General features: G+C 42.7%; 1 protein-coding gene across 1 annotated transcript in view; it reads left to right on the plus strand.

The window, feature by feature from the left end:
- The window catches only part of LOC124258050 (solute carrier family 23 member 2-like), a 54,935-nt gene that overhangs the window by 25,052 nt on the left and 9,825 nt on the right, over positions 1-20,058 (plus strand). Inside the window, 1 exon segment of the mRNA XM_046692126.1 lies at positions 19,175-19,260. Within this exon segment, the coding sequence (XP_046548082.1) occupies positions 19,175-19,260 (86 nt within the window).

A 20,058-nucleotide genomic window follows, 5' to 3' on the forward strand; every position in this document is an offset into this window, starting at 1 on the left:
AAACCATACTGGCGTAGCCGCTGAGCATTGCTTCGTAACAGTAATTCTGGCTTAAATCCATCAGTAGCCTCCTAGGTTCCCCCATGTGTCTCTGCGTGTACCCGCAACTGTCTATCACCGTTTCTCCTCCATTCTCCCTGTTGTGAAACGGTAATTTTGAATCCACATTATCATCGCTGAAACGTTGGATACCATATTTCCCGTCTACCGACAAGGTGTCTTCGTTTCCAGAGTCCTTTGATGGCGATACTTCTCCCTTCTTATTGAAGAAAAGTTTACATCTTTCTCCATCGCTCTGGTCATTATACGAATCGGGAACGTAGCAGCAGAACATCGTTATACGGAGCACTCAAAATATACAACCTCGCTCTCGGGCAGACGGCTTCCAACTAGCTACTGCGTGCTGGGGTGTGTGATACTCTCGACACCATCAGCGGTTACGTGCGAAAAGAATAGGGGGGCGTGACCTAAGGGCGCATTATCCTGCCATTGGACGGTAAGGGGTCAAATACCGGTCCTGGACATAATTATACCTATTACATCAAACACTGTCGTTATCGCTGTGAGTACCTAACAGCGTAAGCGCTAAAAGCCGGGCTTAACACCTGCTTGTATGGTTGCCTAGTAAGACCGTTTTGCGACGAGATGACGGCGTGGGAAAAAAATTGACAACATTCCTACAGCTCTATCAATAACCTAATTTTTCCCTCGTCAAAATCCATAGCTCTTTAAGTTCTCGAGTATATTCTTCTTGGCACTATCATACCATCTGAAAACCATGGAATCGTTTGCAAGCGTATTACTTTTACTGAAATGACTAACTATATCGTCGTTAGAAATACCTCAAAAACGCCAGTTACCGAAATATAAACAATGGTGACCGCAAGCTACTGACGACAGACTTTACACACGAACTCTGTTGTAGGAATAATGCAAACGACCTTATTTTGTCACAAAATCGTGAAATTCGGGCCATATTCGCGTGTAATCTATACCGTCACGAGTCGTGCATGTGTAATCTACCGGTGCTCTCTCACGCTTTAAAAGCGAGCCAGTGACTTCGGTTCGCTTTTTCTGTCCGTGTTGCAAATAAACCGTATAGGATATTTCAGTCTCTTCATCCCGACTATTTTATTAACACACACCTCTTCCAAAGTATCTCTGCTACTTATACCGCCATAGTTGTTTTTAAGGAAAGGCTCATTACGACCAAACCATTCCAAATCTCGATCGTACAACATTTTAGAAGGATATGTAACTCGTCCCTCGTCTACGTCAGTGTATAGCAGCATTTCTAAAGTGGTCAAATTCTATTACTCTGTCCAGCTCTCTATAACACACTAACGTCAGAGCTCGGGGCGTTGGTTGCGAAAATTTCAATTCTATGCCGACCTTACCAGAGCTCTTCGGATACACGTGTGACATGTCAGCACCTAAATCGTGCGTTAAATCGAACACAAACAATGTAGTGCCGTCTAAAAACTGTTTGAGAGTTACTGTGTGCGTAGAATTTCTCCCTAAACCCCCTGTATTTCTAAACAGCTCTAGGTATGTCTGATACATCCGTGTAGAGTCGGGTTCGAAATTGACGGTTTGGCATCTTTTCCCTACCTCCTGACCGTTTACTTTAACAGCTATTTCCGTCAATCCAAAAGGCTGGAAATTAAAAGGATTTTTGTTCGAAACCCCCGCAAAGGATTCGTTGTCAACGAGACCGAGTACTATTCTTTTAGGAATGTGACCCATTATTAAATGTTCGGAATTATATTCTCTCAGGCCTTGGGGAATGTCGTGTGCCGTAGTTTTCACCTGGGCTATGGGATATTTCACGGTACTTCCACGAGTCAAACCACTAATATGGCTGTCTCTAATAGCTGGTGCTACGTTTACTTGTCTGACATGAAATTCGGCTGAGAGTATATGGCAAGCATAACCGGGTATGCGAGTACCGGCCTCGTCCGTAGTGGAGTGTAACATATAGAAGTATCAATTCGATTTTTAAAGGTACCCCGTCTATGAGGTATCTATGCTGCATGAACAAATCAGAGTGTAATTTTCCAACGAGTTCTAAGGGCCTACTGGGCACACATTTTTGCGAATGTGCGTTTCGCGAATGCGGGGTTGGAATCTTCATTGCATAGAGAAAAGTTATTAAAACACCCTGCCTTATCTTTACTGAAATTCTGTGCTACCAAATTGTTGTCTATTTGCGATTTATCGCAGCTCAGTAGTGTTTCTATGTACGCTCTGTACGGGTATGTACCCAAACTGTCTGTTAATTCTAGTTGATTAGAGCCCGCTATTACTCTCACCTCCCGAAATAGAGAATGTAGAGTATTTGTCACGGGGGCCCACATGTCTCTACGTCTAGTCACCGTCTCCCCTTCAGCGCTCATCACATTGTCAGCGACTGTAGCACAACCATCCATCGTCTTAAATTCGCATACAATTCTCAGGTAACATTCGGCCAAGTCTACGTAGCTGTTTATAGGGTTATTGATATCAAACCTTATGGTGCCGTCCAACTGCCCGAGGCCTGTAACGGGACTATATTTGGTCCAGTGTGAATCCGTCATCGTGGAAACCATACCTGGTAATGAAAATAAATCCAGTTCGCTTTTACCGCATTGCGCGTGTTCCATGTCCCTCGACATCGTGATGAATGTTATGATATCTCTACTAAAATACCAAACGCCTCTTAGACTTTCTCCTACGCTTCTTTCTGCTCGGGAGGGATCCAACAACCGGAATTCTCTCTTTTAGACGGCGTATTTTTTTACGAGGTGTCTGAGTACCCGTACTAACGAGTCTACGCTAATGGCTCGACGTCCCCGATGGAAATGATCCCAAAACACCTTTCATCGTGCTTTTAAGCGCCCTGCTACTACATGGTTTCATACTTTCTGACGCTTTTGAACTACCCGTCACCACGTCGCCCACAACACCCGCAGCAGCCTTGGCTCCCTCCCTCAATAGTATTTTACCCGTTAACTTTAGTAGGGGCATCGCTATTCTACCTATAGCGCCTAAAATATTCCCGAGTCCAGCACCACCTTGACCATAATGCCTGCCCACGTACACTGGTATGTGATTCCCGCACATAACTTACAGACGTCTTACGCGTTTATCCCTTGCTTTTAAAATGGAGTATCACCACCGACCAACCGCTAGCAAATGATACGGGTCGTCCGCGATCGTCTCTTATAAGAATAGTCACAGAACGTATCTCGTCAAATTTTAAAGACAGATATTGAATAGGGTTCTTTTCGCTCACGTATACTACATCTTTTAACATTTTCCTTTTGACGGGTATCAATGTCAACAGAGGCGCCATTGTGTGACCAACTATCTGGTCGTCTAAAATGTCGGCATAGACGTACATATTGTGGAAAAGTTGTTCTTTTGAGAAATTGGAACACGTATCGGCTACGGGAGTCGTTCTGGGGTCGAGTATGCATACACGGGTGTTGGCCCCCGCCTCGGGCACTACGGTTGTGAAACCCAGCATGGAAGCCAAGTAAGGAGACACGTCGAATCTAGGACCACTCTTTCCTAAAACATGTCTCACCTCTTCAGCATCGACCCCCTCGAAATCGCTTTCCACAAAGCCCGAGGCCATGTAGACTAAATCGTCTCGGGAGTACAAATATTTACTAGTCTCTTTAGGCGTTATCAATTCTATATCGATTTCCACACCACCCCCTGCATTACTATGTTTATGGTATTCTTCACGCCAGGCTTGCAACCGCGCGTTGATGGAGCTATTCATGGTATCATGGTATAATTCCTTTGCGTCAGCATTATCTGCCCCAGAAATTTGGTTTCTAAGCCGAATTTATCCTTTCTCACCACGCCCTTCTTATACACTCTCTCACGGACGGGGACAGTCATGTACGTGCTGAAAGCGTTATGAGGAACGGGTAAATTGTGCCATGTCACGGGTATCTGCACAGTACTAACGCCAACCCTCCAATTATCCTTTCTGTTTACCTTCAGGGGGTATGGTAAATCTACGGTGTAAGTGTGCTGTACATTATCCGGTCGAGTTTCGGGACTGGCATCGCTTGGTAGGGTAATGTAAAAATCTGTCGCTTCGTACCGTTACTCATAATGCGCGGTGCTGTTCTCCCATACGCTGACGTTCGGTGACAGACGAGGATTGTTGCTGTTACGACTTCTTAAAAGGCCGGGAGGGGTATGAACCGAGCGCGTAGACAGCGATACTTTCAGTAATTCAAACAACGGTTCTTCAACCTTCTTTATATCCTCGGCTAGATCGGACGATGTGGTACCTTTCAGCGACAGGTAGCATACGATCAGCACACATAGCAGGATGGTGTGTAGTGGTAGCTTCCTCATGCACGTCAACCCCTTTTTGAGGAAATCCCTATCATGTGACTTTCTGGTAGCCATTGGTCGAATTCTTTGCTCGGGTATCCCTTCCATCGAACTAGTATTTCTCTTTTACCCGTAGTCTTATTGACCCTTCTCTTTAACACTTTTTCTACTTTGTACGCCTCCGGGCTCCGACACGACTTGTAACTCATCCCGGTAAAATGTTCCTTTTATAGCGTTTCCATTGTAGTCGCGCATTTTATAGACAGTCGGTTTCCTATATCTAACTTTGTTGACCACGTAAAATATTTCCCTGGTCCAATTGGCCTCGTAACCTTTAACGAAATTGCCTTTACTTGTCGAAATTCTGACTGGTGTTTGCGGCAATAAGTATTTCTCACGTTTTGGGGAATTTAACGTTTTGCGAGGGGAATCTTTTGACTGCGTTTGCTGCCTGCGCATGTGGTTCCATACCGCTGTCTCGTCGAGAATAGTTATCACGTCGCTAGGCTTACGTCCTATGGAAGTGTGGTATGCGTTATTGTAGGCTTTCAATATTTTAGCCAAAACCCCGACATACCGAGGTTGCGACACAGTGTTGAAGTATCTCCATATCCGGGTCTTTAGAGTTCTCTGAAATCTTTCCACGACGGAACATTTCACGTCATCGTTCTGACTAGTATAAAAACATTTCCCCAGAACGTTCCTAATATGATGCTTAAAACAACTGTTGACAAATTCACTACCTTTATCGGTCATTAAGCTATGGAAAATACGAGGCCTAGCACGGTTCAGAATTCTTTTGAAACCGTCAGTCACCGTTTTAGCCTTTTTATACTTGAACGGTTCGGCAAACGCGTATCTACTGAACACGTCTATAACGCATAATATAAATTTGTAACCATCGTTGACTTTGCTAATACGCGACACGTCCGACAAATCAGCCTGCCACAACTGGTCCTTTCTACATATGGTAGCGGAATAGGGTTTTCTAGGAAAGCGCTTGGCGGGGCGAGGTCTATGTAGACTGTAAGCGGGCTGTCTCTTTAACCAGACCGTTACCTGAGCAGGGGTAGGTTTGACAGAACCCTTTCGTTCCCTAGCCTCCGATAATTTTCTTAAGAGGCCAACCCGTGAATCAAAACCCCTCGATACATCATAATACGTGTGTTTCAACCATTTCAGCCAGTAAGGCTTAATAACTTTTCCAGCTATTGTCGATAATTGTCGACCCCCCTCTTTTTCGTCAGCTCGCGTAATGTCGTCCCGACGACGGCGCGTAGGTCTCCGGTCCCAGAGACGAACCTTTATAGCTCACAGTTCCTTCGTCCGACACCCCCAAGTCTGGATCGTTTTTAATAAAGTCGGTAATATCTTTAGCATCTCGTCTGTACGTTTTAGGTAAATCGGTCAAAACCTTAGAAAGCGTGGCATCTAAACCCGATGTTGTTACTCCCGGCTTAACCACGGGAGCTACAGTCATTGCTACGCTAGTGTCGTTTAATGGTTTCGGGGAAAATGTGTATCATCTCGACTCCCGTTTACCACTTCCACATGCGGGCTCGACTGTAAATCTAAGGCGCTCTTCCAATAGGGCGTTATAGCGCAACATTTTTCGTGTAGTTTAACCTGCATGGATGACGCCCTATTCGCAACATCCCCTACTCTCGCCGCCGTCGTCATACACAACATTTCTCATTTCATCTAAATTGTCTCGCCTTTCTTTCGTTAAAAGAGCATTTCCTTGGAGAGGAGAGTATCTTGCCGAGACCCTGAGCATTCGGCCGCGAGAGGAATGTACGAGTCAGGAATACGCTGCCTGAGGTAGCACGACCATCTTAGTAAAGGAGGACATCGCGTGGTTATTTGGAGCCTGTAATAGACCCTACCACACTCGATACGAGGTTTGTTACGACTGGAGCTAAAAGAGGCAACAACAATGGTAATATACCACCCCTTTGCGCCAATATTTTCCTCTTGCCAGCGTGCGAAACTCTGTGTCTCTGGCATAGGGTATGAAGAGCTCTTTTCTTGCGATTTAACCCGAGTCTCTGATCATCTGTCATAGGTAAATTGCCGGAATACATATTAACGGCTGTCTCGCTAAAAGCGTCTATGACTTTTTTGGGTAAACAATTAACGAGTCGGCGTCTGACAGCGGTTGGGGCCCTACATAGCTAGTGTAAAATGTCCACGTTGGCTTTAACCCTGTTGACCGAATCGCCTTTGGCGACACCTTTTCTCTTACCACACGGTGTTCTCTTCCGCACGCCACAGCGCGAGGTCGAGTGTAATTTACCGTTAGAGCGACGCATATTTTCGGTGAATTTACTCGTGTCAGGGGAAGGGTGTCGCTCTACTCCGAGGGTGTACAATAAAATGACGACTAAAACTCACGATCTTCGTATTTATGGTGATTTATTTCCTTTTCAGAACAATCTTGGGTATTGGTATAGGAGGTATTATTTGACCTCTGCTGTTGTTACGGCGTCGCCCCCCACCCTCGTCGCCCGGGGCGAATGTGACACGTTCTCTGCTGTATACGTCGTCCTCGGTATCGTCGCTGCTATCGCTGTCGTCGTTATACAAAGCTACATCGTCCCGACAATGTAGCAACGCGTTGCTGTCCCCAAACGAAGAAGAAGAACTCGTGGTGGTAGACGTCGTCATATCGTCTTTACTAGTACTAGAGTCATCGCTGTAGTCGTCGCATGACGTCGAAGAATAGTCGTCGTCATAGGTGCTGCTGCTACTATTGCTATCCTGGTCTTCGTCCGTCGTGGTCCGAGTCGCAGCTTCCCCCCACGACCGTCGTCTGCTCAGCATTTCATTCCCCGAAATGCAACTCTGAGCGTTATGGCAATCCATTCTATTCACTTTTGCTTAGGTCGGTATACGTCTATTTCTCTGCGTTCTCTGTTAAACTGGTTTCCATGCACTCTAAACTCGTCGGGCGTATTCGGTGTTAAATCTAACATTATGTAAGTGTGCGGTTGTGACGTAGCTTGGGCGTAAGCCTCTCTTATAAAGCCCGACTGACCCGGAAATATTTGTCTAGCTAAATGCTCTATCTGGCTTCTATCCCGTGGATTCTTGTACACAACAATGTGCGTACAATTTAAACTGATCGTTCTATGGAACGGTGTTTGCGCAAAAATATTCTGTTGTAAGTATAGTATACTGGTCTGTCTGTGATGCGATCTCTTAACGAACCATCTAAGTAACTCTTGCTCATCCTCCTTTGTCAAATCGCCTGCCGCGTCGTCGATGACTAGCCAGTTATACTTGAAAGCGTCAACGTAGCCTTCTACGTCGTCACTAATCTTTTGCACGAAATGAATGCCGATACCTCCCCTGATGCAGATGGCTTTTATAGCGTCAGATATGGGTTGCGCGTTTCACTGTAGACCCATACTATAACGTCTGGTAATTTTTGTAGTAAAGGCCACGGACCATCTATATCGTTTTCTAGCATGTGCTTCACGAAAGTGGTTTTACCCGCACCGCTAGGACCTCCTATTAAGAGTCTGAATATCTTGGGGAATGGGAAATGAATTCTGTCGACTAGACGTTTCTGCCCGTCAGCGCGATAGTCGTCCATGTTTACTCGGGAGGTGGTGACAACGCTATGGGCTTCTCTCTCTCTCAACACGATGGTATATAAAGGGGGTCTCTCTCTCTCTCAACACGACAGTATATAAAGGGGGTAAGAGTGTACGAGTAGAGGAGGGAATACGCTTATGCCGTATTTGTATTGCGTGCGCGTGTATGCGTTGAAAATGTCGAATACCCCCGAAGAGGATTGTCTTTATTTGAAAATGGAAACCACGGCAAGAGAGGGAGAAAGAGACTCGTGTGTATCAAAGCATGCGTGTCTGACGGCCCTAGGGCTATTGGTAGCTATCGCGTGCTGCACGCTGGCCGTCATAGCTTTGCCACTCCACTCATACGGAACAACACCCCTCGGGCCATTTGTCGCGGGAAAAGGTGTGAATCTAACGGATAACGAGTGTATGCGCAATCAGCTATGCCTTTCGACAACAAAACGTGTTTCCGTTTGTTTGAAAGAAAATTTACCCATCGTAGATATGGGTAACTGATGAATTGTCATCCTTCGCCTGATATGACACTTACTACCGTGCGTCAAACGTCTCATGTATGTGTCCTTCAGGATGGTACTACAATATACACACTGAAATGTACCATTATAGTCTATAGTCCCGTTTGCATAGATTGGTAGACACCCCCGACATTGACGACACTGCCATGCAGGACACGCTGATGATGATTGGTATGGTGATGGTGGCGATGGTGCTGATGCTTCCACCGACATCAGCTCTAAATCCCAATTCTCTTCCGCGTTGGCAGCAGTGACTCCACTCTTGCCCCCTTCTGATGCCATTGAGAATAATTCTGCCTCCCAGTCTTCCATCCTATCAGTTGTAACACAGCCCCTGTCCCCTCCCCGTCATATAGCAGGGCTCAGCCATTCAAAGGACACAACGTCATCACCTCGTCATCGAGCATGGCGTTGTTGAAGTATTACGAGAGTTAATACAAATTCACCAACGTGTCCTTGTTTGTGACGCCATAAAAGGGAGAGAGGTCCTCTCAGAGGAGTCATGGCCGTTGCGAGGTCATGAATTGCATACTGATGTTACAGCTGTCTCTCACACCTCTAGATTGTGTGTTTCAATACGGACTTTCTTAATCAGTAGCATTCAATCCTTATCTAATTTAAACACATTTCGAAACGTTCGACATTCATGTTGTACGTTTTCTGCAGATGTATCTACAGTAAAGGACGGGAGAAAGTATAACTCCTACCAAAGGTATGACACAGTGTCCCAAACGTGGAACAATTCGTTCCAGAAGTATGACAAATCCTCCCAAAAGTGTAACTTAGCCTCGTACAATTCTCACAGATTTTACTACTAAAATGACGGGAGAATGTATAACCGCGCCCAAAGTATGACACACTGTTCCAAAAGTATGACACCCCCTTATAAAAATATGATAAGCTGTTTCCAAAGTATGACACACTGTTCCAAAAGTATGACACACCCTTATAAAAATACGATAAGCTGTTTTCAAAGTATGACACTCTGTTCCAAAAGTATGACACACCCTTATAAAAATATTATAAGCTGTTTTCAAAGTATGACCAACCGTATCAGAAGTAGGGTAGACCATTCCAAAAGTATCACCGACCCTTATAAAAATACGATACAGTGTTTTCAAACTATGACACACTACACCTAAGCCGTGTTTACCTGCCTTTCTTAGCGTATCTGATTGCTAGATATGAGGTCAAGATGTTCCACTCCCGATGGTTACACAGCAGTAAAAAGTGGTTTATAAAAGTGTCGCATGTTGTGGTTGACACTAGTCGGCTATAGAGAGTTGGACAGTATATAATACAATGTGATCATTTTAGCAGTACTGCTATACACTAATGCAGATGACGGGCAGTTTACCTCTCCATCTAAAATACTATACGGGGCGAGATTTGCAATGGTTTGGCAATACTGCCCCTTTTTCTTAAAACCGTCTGTGGTGGCATCGCTTTACGACCGCAGTTGAAAGGATTATCGCGTCAACACACACCATGGAAGACATCGACAGAGAGAAATAGTGTATAAGATAGTAGATGTAATTTTCGCGACTTCATGTGAGTTTATTGTGGAAAACTGGTGAGACAACGGCGACGACACGCACGACTGTGTATTAGAGACGATTAGGGCAATTAACCCTGTTGACGATGTACGTAGAGGCTATTTTCGAGACGGTAGGTAAGTCGATGTGAAGGGAAAAATGTGTAGAGACGACGGGGTGGACACTCACGACTGTACATAATAGGGGACGATTAGAGCAGTTAGGCCGATTAACGATGTACGTAAGGGGTTATTTTCGAAGGAAAGTGTGTAGAGACGACGGGGGTGGACACTAGCGGTCATGTATAATAGGGGACGATTAGAGCAGCTAGGCCAATTAACGATGTACGTAGGGGTTATTTTCGAAGGAGAGGGTGTCGAGACGAAGGGGTGGACACTAGCGGTCATGTATAATAGGGGACGATTGGAGCAGTTAGGCTGATTAACGATGTACGTAGGGGTTATTTTCGAAGGCTTCGGCACACGCGGTGGTCGAAACGATTGCGTAATAAGGGGTGGTTAGACCCATCAGCAGGAATATACGATAAACCGAGGACATATGGTGCGTAAGATAATAAGGGCGATTTTCGTCTTCCAGCTGCGCGTGTCGGACGTGTATGGTCATGTCTACAACGCGGACACGCTCAATTACCCTTCGGGACCTTTGGGGTGCATATCACTCTCAAACCATACCGTCAACAGCTATCCGTACAGTTTGGACGTAATGAGCCTTTTCTTAAAAACAACTATGGCGGTATAAGTAGCAGAGATACTTTGGTAAAGGTGTGTGGTAATAAAATAGACTGTAGTGGGGTGAAGAGATTGGAATATCCTATACTGTTTATTTGCAACATGGACAGGAAAAGCGAACCGGGTAGATTACACATGCACGACTCGTACGGTATAGATTACACGCGAATATGGCCCGAATTTCACGATTTTGCATTATTCCTACAAAAGAGTTCGTGTACAAAGGCTGTCGTCGGTAGCTTGCGATCACCATTACAGTAAAAGTAATACGCTTCCATGGTGTTCAGATGGCATGATAATACCAAGAAGAGTATACTCAGGAACTTTAAGAGCCATGGATTTTGACGAGGGAAAAATTAGGTTATTGATAGAGCTGTAGGAATGTTCTCGATTTTTTTCCCACGCCGCCGTCTCGAAGCAAACCGATTTCACTAGCCAACCATACAAAGAGGTGTTAAGCGTGGCTTTTAGCGCTTACGCAGCTACGTACCCACGGCGATAACGCCTGTGTTTGATGTAATAGGTATAATTATGTCCAGGACCGGGATTTGACCCCTTACCGTCCAATGGCAGGACGAGGCGCCCTTAGGTCATGCCCACTATTCTTTTCACACGTAACCGCTGATGGTGACAAGAGTATCACGAGCACCGACACGCAGTAGCTAGTTAGAAGCCGTCTGCCCGAGAGTGAGGTTGTATATTTTGAGTGCTCCGTACCACGATGTCCTGCTGCTACGTTCCCGAATCGTATAATGAGCAGAGGGATGGAGAAAGATGTAAACTTTTCTTCAATAAGAAGGGAAAAGTATCGCCATCATCGCACTCTGGAAACGAAGACACCTTGTCGGTGGACAGGAAATATGGTCTCCCAACTGTTTTGTGAGTAGAAATATAGTTGTGCATATTTACGAATAAAATTTGTGAAATGTTGTTTTTACTAGTCTCTGTTGTGTTTTATATAAAAGTGTTGACGTTGTCTACCTCGTAGGTATATTTTGGGGTGGTTTAAACAACGAGGGATACGGTGCTCACGCGGTCTAGTATTGTAGAGAGCTTTACATAGGCTGTCCGACTCAATATCTTCTTTGTTGTATTTGGTAGAATATAACCGCCTTCCCCGTGTTGTATTGTAGAGAGCTTTACATAAACTGGAGGATGTGTTATTTTTTGAGTGTCTTGTTACATTTGTGTTGCTGCCTAGTATTGTAGAGAGCTTTACATTGGCAGTACGACATTTACAGACCTCCTTCAAAATTATTATTCGTTCCCGCTTTGGGTTTACGATACGAGGTAAAGAACGTAACACTCGGTACCACTCTTGCTGCTTTGCCGTTTTCTACCTCACATTTTGTTTCATGTAGAATATCACCGTCTTACCGTCTTGTATTGTAGAGAGCTTTACACAGACGGGGTGGTCGTGTGATTAAGAGTGTCTAGGTGTTTTTCTTGCGGTCTAGTATTGTAGAGAGCTTTACATAGACAGCACGAGATTCCCTAGCCTCCTTCAAAAACTCAAATATCATTGGCACGCTAATGGTGCATTTATGAGGTAAAAACGCGCCTGAGAGCAATTGAGAATTTAGTTTGACGGATGGATTCTTATGGTCGCCATTTTTGTTTGTGTGACGTCATTAGTAGGTGTCACATGCGCGCGCACACACACACACACACACACACGTACATGCACGAACACGTACTAGATGACCATTACCCTTATTTGTGACAGTTGAATGACCACGTGACGTCAATACCGTCGTTGTAGGTCGTGACGTCAGTGTGGTAGTATATTTTCGAGGTTGCGTCACCATCAAGTGACGTCACGACCTTCGTTTGTAGGTCGTGACGTCACGAGACCTATCGTCGTGACGTCATACGTCATACGTGTATGACGTCAGTGTAGCAGCATATTTTCGAGGTTGCGTCACGTTACGTCACCATGGAAATGTGCTGCTACCATACTACTTGGGCGTTAACCACGTGAATGTAGCAAGACATTTTTCGCGCAGTATTGTGACTTCGAGCCCCACCTCTCTTCCGTGGAAGAAATCGTTGTGTTATAAGTTGTGTCATGCAAAATCCTTTTGGTCATGATTCAAATACGTATTTAACTACGCGTAGAAAGTAGTTTTGATTTTCTAACTTGATGAAAACAAACCATAATCTCATTAATTCTAACAGATTTCAGCCCGTGACTTTACGATTTCCATAAATGGCGGTGCCCTGTCGCAAACATTCGGCAGTCTGAGGATAAATGCTATACCGAGTTACAAAATCAAAACTACTTTCTACTGGTAGTAAAATATGTATTTGATTGATGGCCAAAATGATTTTGCATGACATAGCTTATAACATAAAAATTAATAGTTAAAAGAGTACAAAAAAACCCAAAGTTTATTTGTTCTTTAACAAACTGAAATATTCAATGTGTCGCTGTGAACTTGAAGAATACATGAAGGGCCCTGCGCCTTTCCAAGATGAAGCTTAGTGTCAAATATGAAGAAAGTCCAGTGAACGGTTCTTGCGATATCTCCCTGACAAGCTTAACATGCAGGTAAACATGCTGAAATCTTCAAAGTGTCGCTGTGACCTTGACAATTACGTGAAGGTCACCAAAATCGACTGGGCCCTGCGTTTTCGGAATATGAAGAAAATTCAGTGAACAGTGCCTGAGATATCTCGCTGACAAGGGTAAAACAATAAAGTCCCCTTGTGACCTTGAAATGAAGGTCAAGGTCACCAAACCTGACTGGGACCTTTCGCATACTGTGATGAACCTAGGTACCAAATATGAAAAGAATCTATTTAACTGTTCTTAAGATATTCCAAGTCGTACGTACGTTCGGGACGGACGGAACCTAAAACTATATCCCCCGCCGCGCGATGATTTAAGAATGGATCATCAAAAGGTAAGGGCACACTTATTTTCACACCTCCATTATCAGTCTTGAACCTTTCTGTCTGAAGACCTTGAGAGATATGGCCTTACTTGGATGTTGAGGTTCCTCGTTGCTGGGTGGCAAAATGACGGTTGTTGCATAATGTTAAGGACATGTCGCTGAAGAATACACCTGTGTACTGTTGTGACGTTAATGTACCTTGGACATGTAACAAGTCTATGCTAACGATTTCGGAGATGGGTGCCCGCACCATTACATAATCGCCACCAAGCTGTCGAGCATTAAGTTACCCTGAAAAACAAGTCTTCAGACTGTAAACCGTGACTCGTTACTAAACCACTTGATTCTACCCGCACAAATCACTTGATCATGAATCTGCATGCAGATATGAGAAATTCATACTTGGTTATTTATTTTGTTTGAAAAGAATGTGCAACGTGAATGCTGTAAGGTACCGAGAAGAGATTTTGCAAATGGATACTTTACATATTTTTCCAACCAATTGTTCCTACCAATATAGTCATTATGTTTACAAACGACACAGACACAGACACACACACACAGACACACACACACATATGTATTTTGTGAATTATTCGGACGAAAATGAAAATATCTAATTTAATTTGCATCACACTGTATGCATTATCTTCCCTCACTCTGAAAGTAGCATGACCTTATTCGTTCGTTTTTTTAATAATTTCATTGTCATAAATGAAGAGATTATCAGAAACATGAAACAAACTTCAGTATAATACCATTTTCATCAACATTGCGATATTGACCATGGAACAATATTAAGTTCAGCTTGACTTCAATGTAATAATATGCTAGGTTCATCATTCACACATACCATACAAACGGACAGCTCAATGCAAAACAAATTCAACACAATACAGTCAACCAAATTCAACACAATACAACTTTGACCTCCTGTGCAAGCCACTCCCTTGACGTATCTCTTAGGTGCATTAGAGCGATGATCACATCGCGACATATCGAACCAACCTACAGCTCAAGCTTATAAATGCTGACTTTGTAGTGTTTGACAAAAGAGGGAATTAGCTATTCACAGTAACGTTAGAGAGTTGGTAATTTAATGATCATTGGAGAAAGTGAGTTGCTAACGTTCATTAGAGTGAATTTGTTATTTACTTCATCAGAGAGAGTCAGCTGGTATTTGTTAACTAGTTCGAAGTGTTTCCTTACTGTTAAGTGGAAAGGGTTGGCTATTTACTTATATTAACATATATTTGGTTATTAACTTTGCCAATAGAAAGGGAGTTTGCCATTTACTTTATCACTGGGGAGAATCTTATTTAAATTTGTCGTTGGAAAAAGGTATTTGCCTACCGTGTTGTCGGATAATGTTTCCCTACGACAGAACCGTTTCCGCTCCATCTCTGCTAAAAACGCAGTCGATTGTACAATACTGTGTTATTAGTATGTATCTGTTTGTAAACGATCGAGTCTGGACCAGACAATGTTGGGATTGTCACCATACGATACGATGAAAGAGCTTGTGTTTATCAATCACTAATAAAAAAGTATCAAATAGTGATGATATCAGGTGTTCGTGAAAAGACACTTTACAGCGATTTACAGCAAATTTTAATTTACCAAACCATCATAATGGCGAAACATTCGGGTGACTTGTTAAGGATCAACAGTGTATTTGTTTAGGATTTATAAGTTACAAAGCTTGCACATGAATGAACCGACAAAATACACAGTCTATCATTATCATTATATTCTCCAGGGGCGGTGGGGTAGCCTAGTGGTTACAGACTTCGCTCGTCAACTTGAAGACCGGGTTCAATTCTCAACATGAGTACAATGTGTGAAACCCATTTCTGGTGTCCCCTGCCGCGATATTACGGGACTATTGCTAAAAGCGGCCTAAACCATACTCACTCATATTCTACAACATTCTAAGAACACTTCTTACAATTAAAATCAAATTCGACAAAAATGACAAGATTGACAGACGTTCCAGGGGAGAAAGTACATGATGTGGCGTGACGTCAGTCAGGTGATTCTTGGATTTATACACATAATTTGACACGCCCACAAAGCCTTTCGCCAATTAACAGAGAGTATTTAGCTGAACAAAGTTGGTTAGGACCTGTCAGTAAAGGGAAGAAACAAGAAGAAATACAACAGTTTGACGGCGATTAACTGAAACAAATATGTCAGAAGGGAAGCGGCCATTTCAAACGACATGGCCAGTAACCGAAAGCATTAACAAGAAGACTCTTCATGAATATGTCTACTTGTTATGATTATGTCAAATATAAAATGTTTTGGAGTGTATGTAGGCTAGCGTCCAATGCCGAGTACCGTACGTACTGCTGGCAATTTGTTTGGTGTTGGAACAACTACTGTGTGGAAATGTGTGCATGCAGTGTGTACAGCTATGTCGGACCACCTCCTACCAAGATATGTGACTTTCCCAAAAGATGATTAACTTGAAAATGTAATTAAGGGATTTGAACAAGTTTTGGGCTTCCAAAATTGTGGAAGAGCAATAGATGGTAACCACATCCCAATCGTTTCACTCACGAAAAGGTAGGTACTCAATTATTCTGCCAGCAACATGTGACTACAAATACATAATCACAGATATCAGCGGTTGTTGACCAGGTCGTGTGCACGATGCACGTGTATTTGGCAAATCAGAAATATTCTTTAAAAGAGAAACCAACGATCTCTTTCCCTCTCGACCAAAGACACTCTGCTGCCAGGATAAAGTGATAATTATGCCCATCATTCTCCTGGGAGATGCCGCACAGCCTTCGAAGACCTGGCTAATGAAGCCTTACAATGGTACCCTCACAGCTAGCTCAGATATTATCTACAGTCTGTTTTGGTCAAAATGGTACCGATGAATCGCAATCTAACGCGAAATGGTTTCATGATCAAACATTCATTTCAACGCAGAATGTAATGGAAACATCAGATCAACTCTGAGAAAAAGTTTCATAACGTCTGTCTCCAAAATAGAAAAGTTACAGTTCTCCATTTATCCTGTTGTACCATTATCTAGGTTGGCTCATCATTTTCACTGTCATCTAGAGGGCCAAATGTGCGGTCGACAGCGACGCTGGAGACATCAACCATTTCATCATTATTATCTTCTTTAACACCAGGCACTCAGTTTCCTCATCAGTCCACAATATGCCACGCTTAGTTGGCCCTTTTCCAGCCATATTGTTACAAAAAACTAAATGCAACTTACTCAAGCCAAGCAGATATTCATTTAAACCAGACAGGTCATGTGACAAGCACACTTTCATTGAATCCAGACAGGTCATGTGACTGTCTGCCAGTGTCTAGCCATTTTAGGTGATGTACTGAGGTTTTTGTAGACGTGATGCAATTTACATGACATATTTACTTACCCCAAGTATATTTACTTATGTAAACAAATATACTTACGTAAGTATATGTGTGCATGTAAAAAGGGCTTAAGTTTGGTGAAGAAATAAAGTACGGTTTTAAAGTTCTGCGCCTGAAAAGACGAATGTGAAGGGACGGACGGAGTCCTTTTTTATTCATATGTTACGGAGAAAGTGTAATGCTAAATATAACTCATATTATGTAAACATTAAACGCTGATACGATACGGATATCAAACAAATTTGTCTGCTCTAGTTGTAAACATAAACTGGATAAATGACGATGTGTGAATATCTTGCGCAACTGTCGTGAATTGTAAAATGTCTTTTCAGTCATGTAGCAGTAATGTGAGGATAACTTCTGTAACTACGGCTTATGCAATGGAGACATGACTGTGCTATAATGTCACTTTAGTATACGAACATCGTGATGACGTTCATGTGAGCGAGTGAGTGAGTGAGTGAGGCGCCTCTCACGACAAGCATGGGTTACTGAAGATCAATATTAGAACCCGGACCTTCACGGTCACGTTCATGTGAACTAAGTCAATGAGTTAGTCGTACTAACCCAGATACATATGAGTGACTATTTGATGCGCAAATAACAGCAGCATTCAACCTGTCACCAACAAAACTGATGATATACGTAAAACTTCATTTCCCATCCATGCATTTTCAGTCAGATCTTAGACGATCATCATGACTGGCAAGGAACGAGTCAAAAATGGCCAGGAGCTGGGTGTTGGCAGAGAGGAAGAGAAGCTGCATGAGAAGGAGGATGAACCACTGCACTATACCCTGACTCAAAACCCCCCGTGTGTGATAATGTTGAGTGCTGCCTTCCAGGTATGTGGTCTGGTTAATAATATTATCAGTCTCTGAAATAAATAATATAAATCTTAAAATTCGTGTAGGCCGAAAGAAATTATATCAATATTGACACAACGGCTGATCAATATTATATAAAATTCAATGAAAATATATTTTAAAGCATGGATCTGCTTTGGGCCAGTACATTAAGCTTATTAATGAAAGCGACACAGCCCTTTCCATAATCATATAAGATCTCTGCTACGAGCAGAATCCACTGTATGATTACGACTGTATCAAGAGAGTGTGTTCAGGAATAACAATACAGCAGTAACCATACCAGGCCTTTCCATTAAGGTGAGCGTACCCTGCTTCCATGATCAATCATTACAAAATACGATAGAATGACTATCGCTGGTCTGACTCTGTAACGTTGTTGATTGTGGTCATCCTGCACGACAACGAGCGACGTTGTTCACAATATAGACGACTGTTTTGTCTGATGCAGACGGGATTATTTACAGAGCGCCATTTAAGTGCTGACAAAAACCCCAACAAAACAATACATGGATAATGTTGAGTGCTGCCTTCCATGTATGTTTTCTGGTTAATTATATTATAAGGGAAATTTATAACACAACACTTAGAATTCGTGTACGCTGAAAGAAATCAAATTATTATTGGACTAAACAACAGTTCCATGTCATGGAGAATGAAACCAAATGGGCAAAAGAAAATGACAAGAGAACCATAGGAACACACCGGTGACTCTTTGATGTTGTCGCTTACTTCTCCTTGCAGCACATCATGATGAATCTTGCCTTCGAGGTTGCTACTGCCTTCATCATCTCAGATGCTCTATGCACAGCTTATGACAGTCCAATCAGATCGAAGTTACTTTCCTCAACACTGCTCATGAGTGGAATAACCTCACTACTTCAACCTGCTGTCGGAATAAGGTGAGAAGTGAAAGATAAAACCCGTTCGCAAAGATTTGGTTCAAAGTGTAAATATGCATTATTCCCTATCTGAAACCATGTATTTCCTATTGCTACAAACCAGAGGCACTCAATTACTGAGGGAGCAAGTTTTATATAAGGTCATCCATAACTTCTTATCTTGTCTCGGGCCGGCGTATAAAAGTTTTTGTGTATTGTTGTGAGACTTTTTATAGTTTCGTTTTACCATACCAGGGAATAAATGTCCACAGTAGTGGGAATATATATATGGGAAAACGGATTGAAAGCTCAAGGCAGGCGGGAGATTGGAAAACAGAAAGTAATATGGCCAGCCTAAACATGGAGATAATAACACTTGACGTGTATTCCAGGTTGCCGGTATTTCAAGGTCCATCAGGCTCCTTCTTTCCTGCGCTTCTCGCCCTGCAGAACAACCCTGAGTGGAAATGTCCTGATGGTAAGAGAGTGATTGAAATCAGTTTCAAATTTGCAGGTGTTATTGAGTATTGGATAAAAAACACACATGAATTTGAACCCGAATATTCTAATCCATGGTATACCATCATTACAGATTTGTCAGTTGCTTGGTTTAGATCACAATAACCACACTGTAACAGCCGATTTGATGCCCGTATCTTTGGGAATGCTAACTTGCATTATAAAAGTATTCACATAGACATAATGACATGTACAATTATATACTCTCCCCAAAAAAGTTTACAGAACGCGATATGCAAAACACGTATCAGGTTGCACGCAAACTGCACAACAATATGTGTGCTCAGTGTAACAGAATAAACATAAAAAAAATAATAAAAAAATAAAAAGCGCCAAAAGATAACCGTCAAACTGGCGTTATGGTCTTGAAGCCAGACCCCCAAAATGGTGAAAATGTGCAGTTCTGGCGAATGAATAGGATGTGATTTTTCACATTCAGGAATGAGTTAGCTTGGATATAAAGCCGGTTGTCATCAGCTATCACGCGTGACCACTGTGCAGGGGCCCTTTTAAGATGCAACATGTCATTTCAGTTATAGTAACATTTTAACCGATAACTGGATGGTTTAACTTAATATCTCTGGTTTAGACTGACTAGAAATATTCTCATCGCAAAAATATTTTGGTAAGGTCAAAGGTCAATTTTCATAGAAAGTGCATTTGATGAGAAAAATATGAGTTTAAACTTTACAAATTAAGGGTAATTTTATCAAAATTATGTTTTTCTAATTCAGCTATATTATTTGCAGATGATATA

The sequence above is a fragment of the Haliotis rubra genome, unplaced genomic scaffold, assembly GCF_003918875.1.
Source record: "Haliotis rubra isolate DU_JTF1 unplaced genomic scaffold, ASM391887v1 Scf680, whole genome shotgun sequence".
NCBI classification, from domain to species: Eukaryota; Metazoa; Mollusca; class Gastropoda; order Lepetellida; family Haliotidae; genus Haliotis; species Haliotis rubra.